This window comes from Pyrgilauda ruficollis, unplaced genomic scaffold (assembly GCF_017590135.1).
Source record: "Pyrgilauda ruficollis isolate IOZ18807 unplaced genomic scaffold, ASM1759013v1 scaffold29, whole genome shotgun sequence".
NCBI lineage: Eukaryota > Metazoa > Chordata > Aves > Passeriformes > Passeridae > Pyrgilauda > Pyrgilauda ruficollis.
Window position 1 is genome coordinate 14,948,696 of NW_024524266.1, and position 20,515 is coordinate 14,969,210.

A 20,515-nucleotide genomic window follows, 5' to 3' on the forward strand; every position below is an offset into this window, starting at 1 on the left:
CAATTTTGGTTTGTTTCCTCTGGAAATCTTTGCCTTAGCAAATCATTCAGTTGAAAGGAAAAAAAAAAATAAAAGCACCAAACATCTGGTAGAGATGCCTTACCTAATGACTGGTAAAGCTCAGTCATCTTGGGATGATCCCAGCAGGTCGTTTGCGTCTCATGGCTACAACACAAAACATGAAAGTTAGTAAAGAGAATTTCTCTCTCCATCTCACAGCAGTGATGCAGGCTGCACATCAGAGCATGGTGCCAGATCTGTGCCTGCAGCCTGGGCTGCCCCGGCGGGGGGCTCAGCGGTGCCAGGCATTGTCTTCCTTCAATGAGAGGCATTAACCTGGAGCGCTTTATTCAGGCAAGGACTCATGAAATAAAATTAAAAGTAGTGCCAATTAAAAAGACAGCAAGTATGTCAATGTTGTGAGGAATTTGCAACCCATCAATTCTTAAGAACTCATTGCTTTGTACCAGTCATTCTCCAGTTGCTCCAAACTAGAGGACAGACATTTGAAAGGGCTTAGTTCTTAAAGAGTTTCTGGAAACCCTGACCAGATGCTGAGATCCGTATTTGACCTCCTTTCCCCTGCATGCTCTCTCAACCCTTTCCCATGTGGTAAGTAAGAACATCCAATGCAGTGGGTCCAACCCTTCCTTTCATTCCACACACCTGTGCTAAAACCCCTGAGCCACAGCCTTCTGATCCACCACCAGCTTACACCACTTCTCAGGCCAATGCTGCACCCTGTAGTGACAATCTCTTCTAGCAAAGACTCTTGGCTGCTCCGCTTGTTTCCTGGGACTCCCAGGCCCTTTCCCTGGCCCTGGAGGTCCCTGTGCAGTGTCAGGCAGCAGGGCTAATGGGAAGCCAGGGAAAAGCTGAAGAGGGGTTATGAAATGCTGCAGTATGACCAGAATGTAAATTGGAGAGTCTCTGCATTGAGGTCAGCAGCCTCCAGCTTTGCAACACAACGTGTTGCCGAAGGACAGACAGCGTGAGAAAGTCAACAGAATGAAGTGTTAGTGGATGCAGCAGCTCACGTCTCCTAAGGTTATACTTTTTGAGTTTGTTTTTTAATGACAGCATAGCTAACATGATTATGTTTCCATTAACATAGAAGGCTTGAAAGAAAATTCTCCTTATCTGTCCTGTAGCCAGTAAAGTCCTGTTCAATTCAAACAGAATTCAGTTGTATTAAGAGACAACCATGAGTCTCCATTAAAAATATATATATATATTTACGGAACAGGTTTGTAGCATAACATTACTAGCAAATACATGTGCCATTTCTGTACTTAAAAGCAGACATACAGGCTTCAACACGCACACATCATTCTGGAGAACATATGCAGAAGAGCAGGACCTGACCCACAGCACTGTGAGCTCCTGGAGCACACAGCTTCCAGTTCCAGGAGACCAGCAACCACCCAGCAGCACCTGTGGCCTGCACTGTGCCCTGGAACAGTGACACAACAAGGTTGTTTTAGAGAACAAACAGTCCTTGAGTTCTCATTTTGAGGCACTGATGTTCCCAAGTGCACATTTACCCTTTATAGACTAAGAAGAGATAAAACTTCCAATGCATCACTTCAACACCACCTCTACTCAAGGAAAAAGAAAGTTGTGCCAGGTTTTTTTTAGTATGATTTAATTTTGGCCTCAAAAGACAGGCTATTTATTTGATTCCTCTGAATACTTACTGCCCCAGTAACCTCTGTATGTTCAGCAGCTTACTATATATAATATTTTCAGATTTTGGTCTGTAACTACAAGAAAGAATGAAAGGGATCACAAGCACTAAGCATAAGGAAAAAAACTCTACCGTAGAGCTGTCCTAGTTGAGCACAGGGTTTTAAACAAGCCCTGTCTCAATAACCTCAGCATTCCTGCCCCTTCTCAATTCCTGCAGTGGCTGAAGGCAGTGAAAATGGGAGAAGGACACCACAAGAGCAAAAGCAGTCTTGCTCTTTGCTCTGTTAAAAATGAGTCCTGCAAAGGGAGGTGGATGCAATTGTATTCAGAAATCTCAGCCTGGTCTGGGGTTTTTTTTGGTTAGTTGGTTGGTTTTTTTATTCCCAGAAACTGGTTAGCTTCAAGTGAAAACTTGTGGATGTGAACCATCTGCATCTGAGCTCCTGCACTTCCCATCCTGCTTGGAGCGGGCAGGTTCTGCAGGGAGAATGTAACACCAGAACCTTTTATCACACCCAGGTATAAATCGTATTTTTGAAGAAAAACAGAAACAGCTTCATTCCTAAAAACTCAACTGCGAAAAGCCTCTTCTGATACAGCAGCACTCCAAAGGAAAAGAAGATGGAAGTGCATTCACGGCAGAAAACCCCGTAGCCAGAAATGTCATGATTCAGGTGAACAGCTGCAGACCCAAACAAACATTCACACCTACAGACCAGGAGTTGCAATTTGTTTGCACCACCCGACGTCAGCTATCAATAGTTCCCCAGGCATGAGCTTGGCCAGCCTGGCTTGCTTCCCCACAGGCAGATAGCCCCAGAAGTGGGGTATGTTTGAAGAGGTGCCATGGTTTGTGTGCTGAATCATGCAGCAAAAATGAGAAAAAAGAATTTATATGGACAGTTACAAGAAGCCTCCGAAAATAACGTCCTATCTCTATGAAATTAATTTGGTAGCCCCAAATTGTTCTATGGACAAACTAAATAATTTCAGACTCCATAGCCGTCAACCTGACAGCCTTCAAAGAAACTGATTCCCCATGAAAATATTTAAAAGCCATCAGATATTTGGTAAATGTGAATATAGATAGGATTATGGACATATCCCATGCTTGTGTGGGACAGAAGAGGAAAAGGATCATCTTCATGTGAAAAACTGGTACCAAAAATCAAAGTTATACCTATAAGTAATTTACTGATTTTTTTTATTTTTATTTTTTATCATAGGTCTAACCACGTATCAGTGAGTTTAGTGTGTACAGCTTAAGCTTATGGCATTTACTAGTGCTGAATACACAACTGCTTTTGTAAGACTTTTAAATAAAATTTTCTTTGCCAAAGAAACACTGGACTCCAACTGGTTTCAGATATTTTTAATACCAGTAACCCCAAACCTCTACTCAGCATGGTTTTCTTTCATAGTATAAGATTAATTATCACGGGAAATGCACATTTTGTAAAGGATTATTTAATTTGCTTCATGTTCAAGTAACAAAGACTGAATTTGCAGGGCAGGTACATTTCTCCTTTTGCTTTAATTTGAAACTTCATTGCAACTTAGAGGAAATACTCCTTTTGTAAGACCACAAAAGTCAAGCCAGTAGAGGCCCTAACTCTTGCCCCAGCAGCTCCCCAGCAGTGAGCACCCAAGGGGCAGAGTGCCCTGCACCTGCTGGATCCCACCCTCGGCAGGGACCACCCAGCTCCCACCTGGCACCAGCCCCAGCGACGGGCTGGCCAGCCCCCAGCACCCCTCTGTGCTCCTGCAGGAAAAAGCAAAGGCTTGGAAGGGAACTCTAGAGGTTGAGTGGCCGTACAGAGCCAGGGCAGACTTTGCTGGTACTTTACATGCAGAACACAAGAAGGCTGCAGATATTTTGCTCTAGCTAAAAGGCGTTCGCCTCTCAACGTCTTCAGCTCGGAAAATTATCAACTATTCCACACACAAGGGCAGCTCCAGGAAAGGTTAGATTCCATCAAGGCTATTCTTCCTAAGCCTCTTTGCCATTTTCAAAGGCCATTTAATTGTGAGCTCTGGGGTTGGACCAGTGGGGGAGGATTTGTGTGTATGCCCTTATTGTGAGCACCGTCTGAAGTGAAATGCCAGCTCAGCAGTTTCAGGCAGCCTCAACCACACTTGGGAATGCTGTAGCATCCTTAATAGATCTGCAGCAAAGTGTTTGCCAGAGTTTTAAACTCTGGTGAACAAGGCCCTTTACAGCCTGCAAGTCAGAAAGACGTCAGAAGTGTAGTCTGAGTCCTCTTGACTAGCAGCAGCTGAAGCAGAGTGAGAATATGTGCAGAAATAAGTACTCAAAATGCTTTTCCAACAAACCACCAACTCAAAAAGACATTGGCACACACAGCCAGCAGTTTTGCAATACTGCACATGCTCAGAGGATATATTTTTCAATTTGGCTCTACATTTAGGTCAACTAAATTGATCACTAGCTTTTAAATCACAGGCATTCGGAAACAAATAAAAATGTAAGTCCACTCACTTGGCTTATTTTCCTCTTTCTCACCTGACCTGAGCTGTAGAAGTGGAAAGGAAATTAAAACCAAGCCTGAAAAGAAGAGGAGAAGCAATGGCTAGTGGTGACACCTTGGCATGGGTGTGACTGGCACACTAAACACACTGATAATTCGGTGGTATGAAAGCATAGCCTTCACTTGATACATCCTTTGGGAACCACAGGACCACTACATTAAAGGATGATTATATTATATTAGCAAGGATAATTTTTATGTAGGGAATTCTGTCACACTACGCCTGTGTGAACTCTGTTTCTGCCAACAGCAGAGAGATTTGTCTCTCATCACTGTCAGCAGAGCCAACAACACACAGGACTGGAAACCAGAAATCAAGAGATGATATCCTAACAGACACACTGGCTGAATTACAGTTCCCTTGTTACGACTTGATCAGTTTGGACAAAATACAGTCATTTTTTCTTCTTCATTCTTTTTATATTACTTCTGAGTAACACCAGCAGCAAGAGGAATGGAATTGAAAGCAACGCTCCCCACACCCAAATTCTTGCACAAATCCCCCCCCAACATTCCTGCACCAGCCATGCCGTAACATTCACAAATCTTTTAACTGTTTCTGATTGCATCTCTTCTCCCTCACTGCTTTAAAAAAAAAAATTTAAAAATTAGGTCTTGTTTATTCACTGCTCAGCTCCAGAGCAGAATTTTAGGTTGCAACTGCAGAGTCCTTTTTAAACTCTTACAGCTCATTCATTGGTGATACCAGAGCCAGTTCTGCTGCACTTCTCCCCACACCCTTCATTAGCAAATGCGACATGAACAACATGTGCAAACACACAGATGTGCACAGAATAAAAAATTCTATCACATAGCAATAGTCACATATACTCACAAAAGAGTGCCACAATATAGTGGTATTGTACAAAGCTCTGAACTCATCTCTTTTCAAACAACATGATTTACAATACTTCTCACCTTCTGCCTTTACCATGAATCAAATGTTACTCCAACCACCTTATGACTGCTGTCAAAAAGCCAAAGTAAACATGATAGTTGTTTGGATTTTACTAAACTAACCTAAATGCAACTGAAAGAGCTTTTATGAATAGCCACTACCTCTCACTTAAAAGAAAAATGTTTTCAACGGAATATGACAGTGATTGCAAAGAAAGACTTAATATTTCTCTTTTTACAGCGCTTCATTAATTCCTAAGCTAAAAGAAGTTAGTGCTATGGAAAGTATTAGCAATGTAAAAAGGTGGCACTCCTTTGTGCTTTACAAAGAACTACTGTTTTCATCTGTAAATCTAGAGACTACTGATCTGTGCAGAGATTACTTCTGTTTAAGCCAAGGATCAGCGTCTCTTCAGCAGGAATTTGATTTTAGCCTGTTTTATTGGCTTTTGCAAGATTTATCAGGCTGCTGAAGGCAGGCACCAATACATATTAAAGTTTCTTGCCGATACTGGAAATGAAAAACAGGAGAAGGGCCAAATATCAGCTGTCAAGTACTGAATAGCAAGGCTTTTTTTCTCCCCTTGATGTTAAACATTTATTTTGTCTGCTCTGTCAGGGGAACAGATTCCCGCTCAGTGGCTTGGTTTGGGTGAGCCTTGCCCCCCCCCGGCTTGTCACTCTCGGCTGATCTATTTGCTTTCCAAAGCCTCTCCTCTCCACTTCTGCCAAAGCAATTTCACTGCAGGGTCTTGTCAAATCCAGGCTTAGACAAGCGATGGCCTTGAACAATTCCTTAGCGCTAAAAAGGTCAAAGATCCCCGATAGAACCAGGTTCCTCGCTTCCCCAGCTCTGCACACGTACGCCTGCAAAAAACACCTCTTTGCCCAACTCCAGCGCAAGACACCTCCGGTGTCCCAGGCTGCAAGATGTTTTACAGCACCTATTAAAAGGCAATATAAGGTGCCATATAGCAACAAGAAATACAGCACTTGCAGTGCAACCGCCCGGAGGGAATCCCCTCCCAGCCTCTTCTACCTATTAACTTGAAAGATTACTTCTAAGCATGAAATTACGGGGGGAAAGAAGCCATACACCCCCGAGCACGTTTGCTTTCAGGAATTCCGCTGAAGTTCACGCCCGACCCGCGCTACCCCACAGGCGATGCTCCGCGCAGGTGACGCTGCGCAGCACGGCGCTACCCGCGGAACCCGCGGAGCAACGAGGCGAGCCCCGCGCATCCCACACCTCCGGCACGGCCGCGATTCCCTGGCGCGGCTTGTCCCCCCGCCAGCCCGCACGGGCACCGCTACAAGCACAGGCACCGGCACAGGTAGTGCCACGCGTGCGTGCCGCTCACACCGCCATCTCCTACGTGTGCCAACGGGGCGCATCCAGCGCCCAACTACGACCTCGGGAACGGGGGAAAGGCGCCGAACCAAACGCCCTTTCAAGTTCCCAGAAGAAACCCGGCGGCAAGTTGCGATTTCCCGTGTAAGCGATGACAGCTACGGCCGCCCGCCCGGCGCAGACGGCGGCCGGCCACGCCGCTCGCCCCCGCCGCGGAGCGCGGGATGGCCCCGGGCCGCGCCCCCGCCGGCACCTGCCGCCCGCGCCCCGCGTCGCCCTTACCCCCGGAGCTGCTCCCTCATGGCGGCGGCTGCTCGGCGGCGCCGCGGAGGCAGAAACAGCGCGTCCGCCCAGCCCAGCCGCTCAGCGCCACTGCGGCCGCCCCGCCGGCAGGGAGGGACGGCGGCAGCGAGGGAGGGATGGAGGGAAAGGGAGAGGGAGAGGGAGGGAGGAGGAGGCGGCGCTGCCCGCCCCGCCCCGCTCCCGCCCGGCGGCTGTGCCGGCGCTGAACGCCCTCAGCCCCGAGCCTCCCCCTCATCCCGGCTGCGGGGCGGCTGAGGGCACCTCGCCCCTCCCCGGTCTCCCCGGGGCTGTGCAGCTATTCTGGAGGAAGCCCTCAGGGCTTCCTTTGACTTCCGTTCTATTTTTTTGGGTGTTCTTTGCCTTGGCGCTGGCCGGACGGCCGGAGAGGGGTGTGCTGAAAGGCGGCAAATCAGTTCGCCTTCAGCGGGCTTGGGAAGAAAACTTAGCTAACATATGCACCGAATCCTGACAGATTTGAAATGGGCCTTAACCTGCACTTTTTCTTTTGTGTTTTTTTTGGGTTTTTTTAAATTTTTTTTTCCTCAGCGTTTAATTTTGGTGCTTAAAATGCTGAGTGGTTTATCCATGAGTGGAATCAGGTAATTCCATTTCTAAGGGCTTGCTTTCACCCTGCAAGGAAGGAAGGGTGAGCTTCTCCGCTGGATCTGTCAGTGCCGAAGAAATAGTTCTGCTCACGCCGAGTTACTGTTGCAATGTTTCTTTGCATTAACTCTTACGCAATATGCATTGCGCAAATAAAAGCCAACAATCTCCTTTTGGTATCACAAGCACTTCAAATCAGCGTGGCCAGTCTCCCCTAATGAAGGCTCCCAGTCCTTCCCATAACCAAGTAGTTTTTCAAGCCTTACATATTGTGATTTCCTGGTAAAGCCTCCCCAAAAACAATGTCTTTCAAATCAGATTCATAGGGTGGTTTTGGTTGGCAGGGACCTTAAAGACAATCTAGTTCCACCTTCCCTGCTACCTAGACCAGGTTGCTCAAGGCCCCATCCAGCCTGGAACACTTCCAGCGATGAGGCATCTCCAACTTCTCTGGGCAATCTGTTCCAGTGCCTCACCACCCGCACAGTAAAGAATTTCTTCCTAATATCAAATCTAAATCTATTCTCTACCATGTACAAAAGAATCCCCCTGTTTTTACACTGGGGAGATGCACACCTAGAAGCATGGAAAATTCATCCCACTCCTGTTACATGGATGTCAGTAGGCATTGAAGTTGGAGGGTGTTGGCCTAAGCACCAGGAAATTTAGAGCACACCTTAAGGCTTCAGGTAGTTGGATTATCTGGTTTTAAGGAAAGTTCAACAAGCAGTTCAAGGAAAGCCCACAGTTTTGTTTTTTTTTCCTAGAAGTATGTGAGAGATGCTCAAGGTTCAACCCCTCAGGCCCTCAAATATAAATATAAAAATTACTGGAATTAAATGCTAAATTCTCATAGTTTCTAGATGATTTATGTTGTTTTAGCAGGTCTAACTCACAGTTTTCAGTGACCTTGTATCTGTAATGTTACCCCAATATGGAAAGAAAATAGAGGAATAATTTTTGTGTAAACATAAATCACCATGTTAAAACTCATTAGACTGGGAATTTTCCATTTAATTTAGTGGACCTGGTATTAGATCAATTGCTCTAACTACATCTCTAGTGCTGACATGAATAAACTGGCTGAAGGCTGTCAATTGTATTATATCAGCAGTCTCACATGTTCTCATTTTTAGCCGAGTTTTAAGAGGTGACAAAACTCTCCTTAAGTCTTTGAAATAGGATGATTTTCATCCTAGTTGGGAGGAACCTCAGGGTTCACTGCAAGGAGAGAGCAGCTGCTCTGTCATACAAAGGGACGGGTAGCCAGAGGCCAGACGTTTCACAGCAAAAGTGGTTTGTTTTCCTTCAGAAGTATCTAGCACTGATTCCCTGATACACATTCCTTCAATTTTCACTGTTTCTGGAGGTTCCTGGCCTGCCTTAACAGAAGCTTGATGCTGCTATTATCATGCTGGTCTTCTTTCCCATACAATAGTGCCAAGTAATAAGAATTTAAAAACCAGTCTGAATTTCTCATACTTTGCATAATCTTCTTTCTCCTTGAGTTACAATTAAAGCATTGTATTCAATTAGACTCACAGCAGGTGAAAACCCCAATTAGTGAATCCATTTTCTTGGCTCTTTTTTCCTACCTTACACCCACACACCACTTTTTTTCTTTTTTTTTCTTTTTTTTTTTTTTTTTTTTTTTTAACAATAAAGGGTAACTCTGAGTCATTTTCCAATTGAAAAGCAAATTAACCCTTTGATCTCCCAACTCAAACTATTACTCACTGAAGAACATCCAGGGCAAAACAAGAATATTGAAGGATTAAGGGATTAAGGCCTATTGACTTTATAAATTGATTTTTAAAAAAAATCTATTTAATGTAGTTCTGATTGTTGTCTCCAAATTCACCAAAGCTTTTAGCTATTTTGATTGACCATAATTTATTTCATAAATATATTTTGTTTGCAGTGCAAATGGCTACTGTCTTTGGCATTTGTAATTGAAGCCAATTTTTATGCCATGCTTAATTTTAAACCATTTATTTGATAAAAGATAGTCACCTCCCTATAAATAATAAAACAGGATTACAGAGTAAGCAGAGTTTTAATTCCCTGTGGTGCTTTTCTAATGCAAGGGCTAGTCAGTCAACTTGTGCACCTATACAGAGACCTTAATCAGAAGAAGAGCAGTGTTTATTTCTCCTGTACTCTTCTTTTGTCCTGGACTGTATCTAATCAATGTATCTACGTCTTCAACATTTAATAACACCAGGTGCTTAAAGGAAATCATGGCTGCCTAAAAAATGAGGGATGATATTTAGAAGTGGCCTTATTACCCCAAAACTCTTTCAGGAAAAAAGAAAAATAGAAAGATGACTTGGATTTGCTGTCAGTCTGACTGCATTGCTCACTGTCCAAAGGGTCACTGGAGTTTCTGCATTTAAGAAAGCAAATTTTTCTGTTTTGATAAGTTCTTCTCAGAGTGTTGTCCCTTTTCAATGGAGGAAGTGCCAGAGTCATGTACACATTAAAACTAATTATATGAACATAAATTAATCGATTCCTAAGCATTAACACTTGAGTATAAATCCTTGTAAGTTTTATGTACAAGATTTGCATCATCATTCCATGTTACAGAGAGATGTGGAAACCCAATTGCAGAAATGGGTTGGGACTTGCCTAAAATGAAGGTAGACATTAAAGGTACAAGTTTGCTTGTAACTTTAGCATTTTATGAGCTAGAAAACTAAAGCGACATTTTCTTTAATTTTACTGTCATTGAAGGTGAAGATACAACATTTTCCTACTAGCTAAGTCTTGCTTCCAGAGCTCTCTGAAGTGTGTAGCCTCCTTGTAAGTGTGGCTTTACCATTTCTCAGTTATCTGGACAGTGGATTAGTTTGCTTTGCATTTAAGAAGATACTGTGGTGCCCTGGGTTGTGCTGGCTAATTTGTTACACTGTTTGAGTCTATTTTCTTTTCCTTGGTATAAATAAATGTTAAAAATCAATTAGGATGGCACAATGGCACTTTCCTGGATCATGTGTCTTAAATATGCTCCAAGGTGGACACCTCCATGGTGTCTGGGCAATTGTTTATAGCTCTCTCAGAAAAGCCAAGAAGAGAATACTGGTTTTGGATGCTGCTAGTTTGTTGTTTTTTTTTTTTTTTTTTTTCCTTTTTTCACATTACCACTGAAAACACATTAAAATATTGTAAATGCAACGAAGAAAATAGTTTTGAAATGCTCCATTCGTTTTCCCCAACACTGCACTGTAAACTAAAGAACTAGTAAGACATTCAGAGCCCAGTATACTTAAAATCAGTCATTTACACCATAGGTACTGGGGAAGAAGCTTACCACTCCCTGTCCAGAGGGAAACCCAACTTCTGTCCCACATGAAGGATGACAAGCTGGTGCTTCTTCTTACCCTGGGCTCATTCTCTGCCCTCTAAGGCAGGTAATTGGCAAATGGAGCTCACAAGAATTTTTGTCACTGAGATATTCTTGGAATAGACAGAGGAAGATGTATCCTCTTTTTTATTTTATTTTTTTTGTTTTTATTTTTAAAATATTTCTCCAGTAAATATTACAGAGCTTCCAGCAATGTAATGCCGGTATGGAAAGTATTGGTACCTGGCACGTGTGACAGGAACACTTCTGTTCCTGCTGAATGCACAGCAGCACAGCTTTCACATTCCTTCATGCTGTACTTGCTTTTACTACAGTAAGGACACCTGATTAAAAGTGAAATCTTGTAGTTTACCCTACAAGATGGGTACAGTGGAGCCTCAGGAGCAGCCTGTGTGTGCCTTATGTTGCACCACACTGCATGCTGTTGATAAAAGGTGAATGAGAGGGTGCCTGTCATTTTGAGTATATTAAATATACATATTAATTCCAGCCTGATGATATCTTGGAAAGGAAAATTTTGAGAGGCTACATTTATTTTTTAAGGTGATAGTGACAGTGGCAGAGTGTTCAGTCTCTACTGCCACGTGTATGACCTTGAAAAGAGGAGCAGAGTGGGACTGAGGTTGGGTGTGATTGCACACATCGCTGGAAGGGGTGGATAGCACATCCTGATCCCCCCAGTGCCGTGAGCTCTTCAGGTAAGCTCCTGTAAATAGCAAAAGCTCTTTTCTCCCTTCCACAAGAAACCACAGCAAAGAAAGAAAATTAAGGAAGGAGTAACCCTTACTCTTCTGGGATGGAGATGAACTGGAGTGTGAATAGTCCCAAAAATAGGAGATCAAGAAGCAAAATGCTGACATAATGCTAGAAAACTAAAAGTAGTAAAACCCCTTCTGAAGTAAGGCTTTTGGAAAGCTAAGAGGAGGGAAAAAACCATATATATATTAAAAAAAAGAAGACTTAAAATCTGCCAACTGAAAACTGAGGTCAAACAAAATTGCCTGCTGATCTTTACTATGCACAAATAAGACTTGAAAAATTATAATTAGACCATAGTAAATTCTTGGTTTGAGGAATCTGTGTTGACAAAATGAATGGTTATCATTATAGGGAGTAGGGTTGAGAAAAAAATGCAGATTAATAAGGATAAATTAAACAAAGCAGCAAAGACAAACTCCATTTCTTTCTTTTCTTTGCATGCCCAGTTGGAAATAAATTATTGTTTTGCCTCCTGGAGGGATTAAAATAAGAAGGATTTCATAAAATCTCTCACTCACTGGTGCTCTTTTCACCTCAAAATCTTTCTTTCTATGCATAAAATTATGTGTTGCAAACACAAAAGCTGGCTTACAAAATCATTAACTTCTCTACTGTTTCCTATCAATGTATAGATCTCAATATCAGGAAACACTGTATCTTGCAGTCCTACTTCACCCAGGACCAGAAAACCTGATCCTAGCTACTGCTCACCCTGCATTCCCAATCCCTAACAAGCTGCCCCCTCTTTCAAAGGCTTCCACAGACATTAAAGGAGAAGAATCCCTTCTTTTTTTGTACTAATTTACTTTTTGGTTGTGTTGCATTCCATGATATACATATTTTTGACATTATTAAATCTATTTTTGTGACTAATATAATACAAACAGAATTTTTTTTTCTTACACTGGGGACTATTTCAAAATCACATCGAAGAGAAAATACTCTTTTGGGGAAAAAAGCCACTGAGATCATGCTTGAAGATGATTTACTAGGATATTCCAATGGTGAGGCTACAGTTAGGTAGTAAAAGAAAAGAACAATGAAATCAATTGCATTTTATTACAGCTATGTACAGACAAGTTCCCAGTCAGACCACTAGTTGGGCAGACTTTGCACCTTGGAATTAATGCATTCATGTTTTGCTGTCTGTATTCTGTCTGTATTTTAGCAATGGACGCTTTGCTGTGTCCTCACAGAAACTTGTAGTTTCTCTTGCTTTATAATATATGTTGAACCTGTCCTACCTTGTTGTTTCATCAATGATTACAATATACCACACATAATGTATAATTCAAACTCAAGAGGCCCTGCCTATTTTTATGTACACACTAGGCTTTTTCACCCTCTTCCCAGAGATGTTGAGGCTGTTGACCTTAGCAAAGATCAGTTTGAGATCTACTCCTAACCTTTTCCCTTGATTGGGCCAGACAGAGCCTTAATGTGAGAAAGGGATGGCTCTTCCTTCCTGGTAAATCACAAAACTAGACAAACTTTAGCTTCTCCCAATTCCCAATACCCAGTGGTGCAAGATAAGCAAAGCTTAGTCCTGCATGGCAAGAATGCTTTGCTCTCCCTTCCTAAATGTCTTATGTGGGGATCCAGAAAGCAGAGCACTGCACTTGGGGAAGGAGCCAGTCTAGAGAAGTTGATGGCAGAGGAGGCAGCTACACCTAACTGGCCTCACCAGTAATTCCATCCAGGCTAACTCTTTCATCTGATCCAGGTGACATTTCTCATAATTTATTTGCATAGAAATGCAGGTTCAGGGTTGAGCAACTACTCCCAACCTGAGGTCAGAAAGAAAAAACATCTGGAAAGCAAAAGCTTCTCATGTGCCATTTCTGAAATTGAACTTTTTATTTCATTTCTAAACAATATCCTATGAAAAAAAAATGTACTTTAGCTAGAAAATGAGACAATTGTTCATACAGCTCTGGCAGCACCCTTTAATGGCAAGTGGCAACAATCTCATCTTGTCCGTGCCAAAGAGTGAAAATTAGTGTTTATATACAGGCATTTGAAACAACTACAGGCACACAGATGCCTACATTAACTGGGGCTTCCAGAGACAGACAAACCAATATCAGCTATAATAATGGAGCCATGTCCTAGGGCACAGATATTATTTTATCCTAATTGAATCGAAAAGTACCTTAGCACTTAAACCCTTCAGTAAAGAGGGATATAAAGGATTTTGAGGTAAGATAAAAATTATTTCTTAGTAAGTGGATTTTATTGATGAGAAGGATTTCATTTAAGTATCCTGTGGCAAGTCCAAGCATTTATGCTTTAGCACATGTTCAACATAATTCCAGACAGCTTCTCCACCTTCCATTTACTTAACTACACTATGATTCGGGTTGAGCAACTACTCCCAGCCTGAGGTCAGCAAGAAAAAATATCTGGAAAGCAAAAGCTTCTCATTTGCCATTTCTGCAATTGAACTTTTTATTTCATTTCTAAACAATATCCTATGAAAAAAAAATGTACTTTAGCTAGAAAATGAGACAATTGTTCATACAGCTCTGGCAGCACCCTTTAATGGCAAGTGGCAACAATCTCATCTTGTCCGTGCCAAAGAGTGAAAATTAGTGTTTATATACAGGCATTTGAAACAACTACAGGCACACAGATGCCTACATTAACTGGGGCTTCCAGAGACAGACAAACCAATATCAGCTATAATAATGGAGCCATGTCCTAGGGCACAGATATTATTTTATCCTAATTGAATCGAAAAGTACCTTAGCACTTAAACCCTTCAGTAAAGAGGGATATAAAGGATTTTGAGGTAAGATAAAAATTATTTCTTAGTAAGTGGATTTTATTGATGAGAAGGATTTCATTTAAGTATCCTGTGGCAAGTCCAAGCATTTATGCTTTAGCACATGTTCAACATAATTCCAGACAGCTTCTCCACCTTCCATTTACTTAACTACACTATGATTTTCCTTACAAAGCAGTGCTCCCAGCTTTTACACTTAGATATCTTTGTGTAGCTCCTCCTATCCCCAGCACAGTAGCTGGCATTTAATTCAGGGAACAATCCTGTGGGTGACAGCTGATAGGAAAAAAATTTGCTAAACTATATTGCTTAAACTTCATGGTTATCAAAGCCTAATAACAGCATTTAGTGGAACTCAATGTCTAGGTGCACTTTCAGTATTTCGTATGTTACAGTTGAGCCAAAAGTCTCACAGTGCATCTCAGCAAGGTCTTAAATAGCTTGCAGTTCTACTGGCATTCTTTCATGCAGTTCTCTGATCTCAGTTATTTAACAGAAAATGGAATCTCTTAGGGAAAGAATAAACATGCAAAATGATGATTTCCTTTCTCACAACACAGCCAAATTTCACTGTGAAAAATTTGCAATGAAAATCATAAATGCCTTGTCTGCCCAAGCCAAAGAGACTTGACATTTATGATCAAAGGTACACAGATGAATTCAAGGACCTTCCACAGTCCAGTATCAAATCAAGAACAATGGTGAATGTGTTTAGCTCAAAATCAGCCAAAATACTTATGTGCTTTCTATACTGAGCATTTTTCCACATTGAACTAAACAAATATTTGTATTTGGAACTATTTGCTGCTTTAGGAAATTGCTTTCAAAGGTGCAATCTAAATGCTGAACAATCCACGCAGCCCTAAAATATTAAGGGTTTAAATATCGGTTATGGTCCATATTAACATTCTTAGACTCCTGCTGTTACATCTAACTCCTCTGAACACATTATCAGAAATGTCAACCTACAATCTACCATATCAAAATCTTCAGCTTTTTCTAAAATAGTCCAGACTTAAAAAGAAAATTCCTATTGCTAGCACTAAGTCAAGTTACTCATCTTCATCATCTCCCTCACTGCATGACACAGAAAGACAGCTTATTTTAAAAGTTCAAAATACCTTATTTCCTGTTATCAGGCCTAAGAAACATCACACAGTTTTTGTCACCTTCTTTCCAGTGAAAAAAGAAGGTATTAAATTAAACCAAGATTTCTCTATATCTACATGGTGCACTACAAATGCAGAGCACAACACTCAACCATTTGTTTATTTAATAGTGTCCAGAATTTGTCATTTCATACTGGCATAAATTTAATACACAGGTACCATATTGTGTACTGTGTGGAAGATTTTCTACCTGTCATTAAAGTCAGAAAGAAGAATCTTCTAAAGTCACACCTTCTGTCTCATAAAACATTACAAGTGTTTGAGCATTCATCTCTAATCCCAGAATAACAAAATCAGTTTGTCTTGTATTAAAAAAAACCAAAAAACCATCATTCTTCTCTTCAGGGAAATAATTTTTCTTCAGTTACTATCAACAGCTCTGGTCTGTGGTTACCAACTTCAGAACAAAATGTCATTTTGCAAATAATTATCACCACTTTAGGTAATGCCTTTATACTAGTACACATCAGGCAAGAGAAAATAATAATAATAATAATAATACAAAATGAGACCTTCAACCTTATACAGGGTTAAGATGTGATTTCTAAATACTCTTGTATTTTAGCAATAAAATTTATTTTGCTTGTGGACATTTAAATTTTTTTCAGTGTTGAGAAATGGATCTTTTGTTACTTTTCCACAGTTTTGTTGCTGCAGTTGCTCTTCATTCTCATTCTTAAAATTCTACTGCAATTATTTTTCAAATTATTATCCTTCTACCCATGTCCCTCGATTTGTTCTGTTTTTAGGGTAACTAACAGAGCAAATAATTTATTAAGGATAAAAATAATTTTGCAAAGATTTGCAGAAGCTGACAGACTAAGAATTCTGCCAAGTAGAACCCAAGCAGAGAGTGGAGGATTAGACCCCTCTAATCCACTGTTTTTTTTTTTTTAAAGCAGGGGTATTTAATACTGAACTAAAACCGTTGGAGAGTTTTATTTTTAGTGGATTTCCATATTAAGGTTTGCTCTAAGAATTACATTTTAGGAAACAAACAAAGAAATGTATTTCTTGTTTGTGAGTAAGGTATCATCATTAAAAGTCTTTCATTCCCCAAATAAATAGTTTTTTACTTTATGCCATATTTTAATTTTTCTGATCATGTTCATTGTAAACATTATACTTCACTGAGCTTTAAAATTAAAAAATAATTAGAAGGGAATCTATGCAATGAAAACAATCATTTGTTGATGACAGTACACTATGTTTGATAAGAGATGAAGAAAGTGTCTGTTTTTACAAATTATTTCCATGTCAGCAGTGTACATGAAACTTTCTTTCAGTTTGTAGAAAACCAGGCCAGTGGGGCTGTGTCTATGTTGCCTTTTAATTAAATCATTTAGTCTATGAAATAGCCAAGAGAGAGCAACTCTCCAAACATGGCAATATTTTGGCTGTTTGAACTTTCTAGTGGGATATTATCTTAGTTACACTGCTATGTGTGTCTGCCCTGAGAATAATTGTCATTTCTTGGTCCAAATTTCACACACTGACCCTTTTCTTACTGCTGAGAGGTGGATGGCCCTACAGCAGTCCATGGTATTCCTCTACTTCCCACTTAGTGCTCCTATGGACCCAAAGCATGATTTCCTTCACATTTTGATTTTAAAAATGTAATTTTTTTCATTTCAAATTATCTGGCCTAATGTAGGAGTTGATGACACTGATCTGCTGAAAAAACCATGTTATCTTTTTGAAACCAGTTGGGCCTGCAGAATAAATCCATCAAATGGCTACAACCTCTCCCTACACTGGGGAGCCAGACGAGTTCTGGATCAGCTCAAATGCCTGGGATTTACCTGGCATGCAGGACAGTCACAAGTTCTTTGCTGCACTAGATCCTCAAGCTTTTGTGATGAGCTTCACAAAGAAATCAGTTGGTAATCAAAATAATAATTTTTAAGCAGGGAATTTTCTGTCCAGATGCGACTAATCTGACAAAACCAAGTCAGTACCAGTTAAGTCTGCTGAATACTTTATATGTAATTTCCAAAGTTTGCAGCAGTCAATTTTTCTAAGAAAAAAAACTATTATTTCCACTTTTTTTTTTTTTTTTTTTTTTTTTGTAAAATGGCAGAATTTTTGACAAAATTATCAAATTGAGGAAGCACTCCCAATGCATACCAGCATTTCTTTCTTAGATTTATATACAAAGCAGTGGTTTAGGTAGAAATTTCTGTAAGAAACTGGTAAAACGTAGAATATAGAAGAATATCCTGTTCCCTTGGACTGTGTATTCACACAACACTGCTGCATCTTGCCAAGTTTGTGAGCTGCAAGAGCACAGCGTGTAGTGATGATGCTCTAACCCTTTTAGTGCCTTGCATGCTACACACTGAGCTGAATTTTACTTCCAAACAAAATTTTGGCTGCATTCCTTACTGAGCACACATTGTTCTCGCTTTGACAGACCATCCCATTCTCTCGCTCAAAACAATTTGATGCATTTTAAATTTTTTTTTAACTTGTTCCTAGATGGGTAGTTTATATAATCAGCCACCAACTCCAACAATGAAAAAGACAGTTCCTATTTTCTTAATTTAGGTCTTTATGCTAAAATCGTATTTTCTCTACATTTTTTAAAAATATAATTTCCAATTATGAGGATAATTTTAAATACCTTTTAGAGCAAAATTAAATGTCTGTTGTAAAGTTTTTCTTTTTCTAACTTAACATTTAATTAAATGCCAAGTTTGACACTGCATAGTTTGGTGAGAAATTCAGCACTGGATTTCAGTGAATAAAAAGAATACCTAATCATAAGCAATGCAACAGTATTCTATGATTCTATATTATTATATATTGTGTAAATATAATTTGCTTTATAGTGCCTTTTAAACAGATATTTGCTCTGATCCTCCCTGCCTTCAAACCTTCAGACTGACCACAATAAGTACATGGAATTTGAGTAGTAGTATGAGTACTAAATTGCTAAAAATACTGCACCACCAAACCTAGATTGTTATATATTTATATGTATGAACAGAACTGAGAATGCTATTTTAAAGGAGTTTCTTCAAATTTATATAATTGGTGAAAAAATAAAATTGGTCTTTACTGGAGCCTAATGGGATAATACGGTCTTATAGTGAGGAGTACAAACAAGGGGAAGAAAACAATGGGAATTTTGTGTAGAAAACAAGGGGAATTTTAGGCCTAACTGCATTTTCTGTCAGCCAATATCTTAACCTAAAAAGATCATCTGGTCAGCCTCTTCTATGGTGTAGAGTTAATGAAGAAAAAAAAGAGTGGTTACATCTTTTGCAGCCACAAGAAGAGGACAAAGGTGGATAGGGAAGCAGTGGATATACAGTATAATAACTTACAGCTGTTGTATCATCTGTCTACTGGTAGGTATGGTGAAATAAATAAATGATCAAAAAAAATCTAATTAAAAAAACCCCAACAATGTCAGGATGAGTTTTTGTAAATAAGAACTTGCAAGACAAGTGATATGAAAGCAGCAAGATTATTAAAATGCAGTATCTTATTTATTATACATTAGGTAGATCAAAGCTCCTCAGAGATAACAAGGCACTGATTGGGGGTTGCCACCTGTTTGGTCTCACTGGCTGTGGAAATCTGCGAGGTGAAGCTGTGTTAAAAGTTGTCAGCACATGGTACACTTATGAATGGCTTGCATTGATAAAAAAACCCCAAATTATTCATATTTTGCTGAAAAAACATACTCATTATTCACCAGCACATATGTTATTTTCTTAGTTAAGACAAAAAGAATATGCTGTGTAATTCAGGAAGATTTCAGAAACAAACAAACAAACAAACTTCCAGGCAAATGCTTTTACTTGATAGACATCACTTTAATATGGTGAGTATTAAAAGACCTGAAGAGTATAAAATTAGAATATTTGAGCTGTTGTTTTGGAGAATGCTGAGCCTTGCAGCAGACTGAGCTCAGAGAAGATTGTGGCAAGCAAATTGTCAAATAACAGACAATGAGGCAGGAGACAGTTTTCTAGATGTTTTTTGGGTCGGTTGCCTTTTTTGTCTAACTTCTCCACAAAGAACAGAGCAGCTGTGACTTAAGGAAATGTTTGGATATAGATGTCAAACAGTTATTGGCAGGATCTACTAAAGGGCAAGTTGAGGGAAGCTGAAAATCTGCAAGATGCAACAAGGGAAGGCAAGGCGAGGCAGTGACAACCTCTGTCAGTATCCTTGAAGTGTGCCACAGAACTGGCTGAAGAGATGAGCAGAACTCCAGACTGGAGATGTCAGAGCACCACTGGTCTTTAAATGACTATTTTTGTAGGAGATAAACTTAACGCATAACAGCAAGAAAAGGAGAGTCAGTAAGAGTAAGAAAGGTCTCTTTAAGTCAGTGGAAGCTTAATTTGAATGGATAAAATGGGGGAAGAAGTTTCTAAGTACTTTAAAAGTCATGTGTTCCAAAATAAGATTGGTTTGGGAGGTCTCTGGGTGTTCTAAATACACCCACTGACCAAAACCAAGTTGGCACTGACACGCGAGAAATGATTCCCCTTGACTGACTCAATTCAAAGCAGAGAAGACTACTGTGAGACCACATGATGTGGGCATTCCCTCACAGGCGAGTTTGATAAAGGATTCACACTGACAGACTCTTTTCCACTCCTTATTTCTAGAATGGTGAACAAATGCCCCAGAGCAAAGCAGCGCTGAGGGTTTTGCGCTCAATTTTCTCGAGAGAACACCGTACAGATACAGATTTGCGTTCTGCTAGCGGCAAATGTTGATTCTACAATATTTTGGGCACTGATGTGAAAAAACATGATACAGGAGAGGGAATGCTGACGGCCACATTCTGATCCCTTTTAGAGTGCTAGAAACAAGAAGCAACTTTGCTGAAATCAATGAACATTTCTCTCGATCCATGCAAGCTGCTTTAAAGGAAGAACTTAATTTTGATTTCCAAATTTCTGGCAGCAAGTCTGATGACAGCCTAAATTGCTACCACCATAACCTGTGAGTCCTCTGGTTCTTCTGCTCATTTCAAGATTGTTAAAAGTACAATGAAATATTTATTCCTCCTTCAGACTA

General features: G+C 40.3%; 1 protein-coding gene across 8 annotated transcripts in view; it reads right to left on the reverse strand.

The window, feature by feature from the left end:
• The window catches only part of DMD (dystrophin), a 1,148,466-nt gene that overhangs the window by 76,199 nt on the left and 1,051,752 nt on the right, over nucleotides 1–20,515 (reverse strand). For all 8 annotated transcript variants that reach the window (XM_041472370.1, XM_041472371.1, XM_041472365.1 and 5 more), the window contains one exon: nucleotides 104–165. In XM_041472370.1, coding sequence (XP_041328304.1) covers nucleotides 104–165 — 62 coding nt within the window. The remainder of the gene's footprint in view (nucleotides 1–103; nucleotides 166–20,515) is intronic.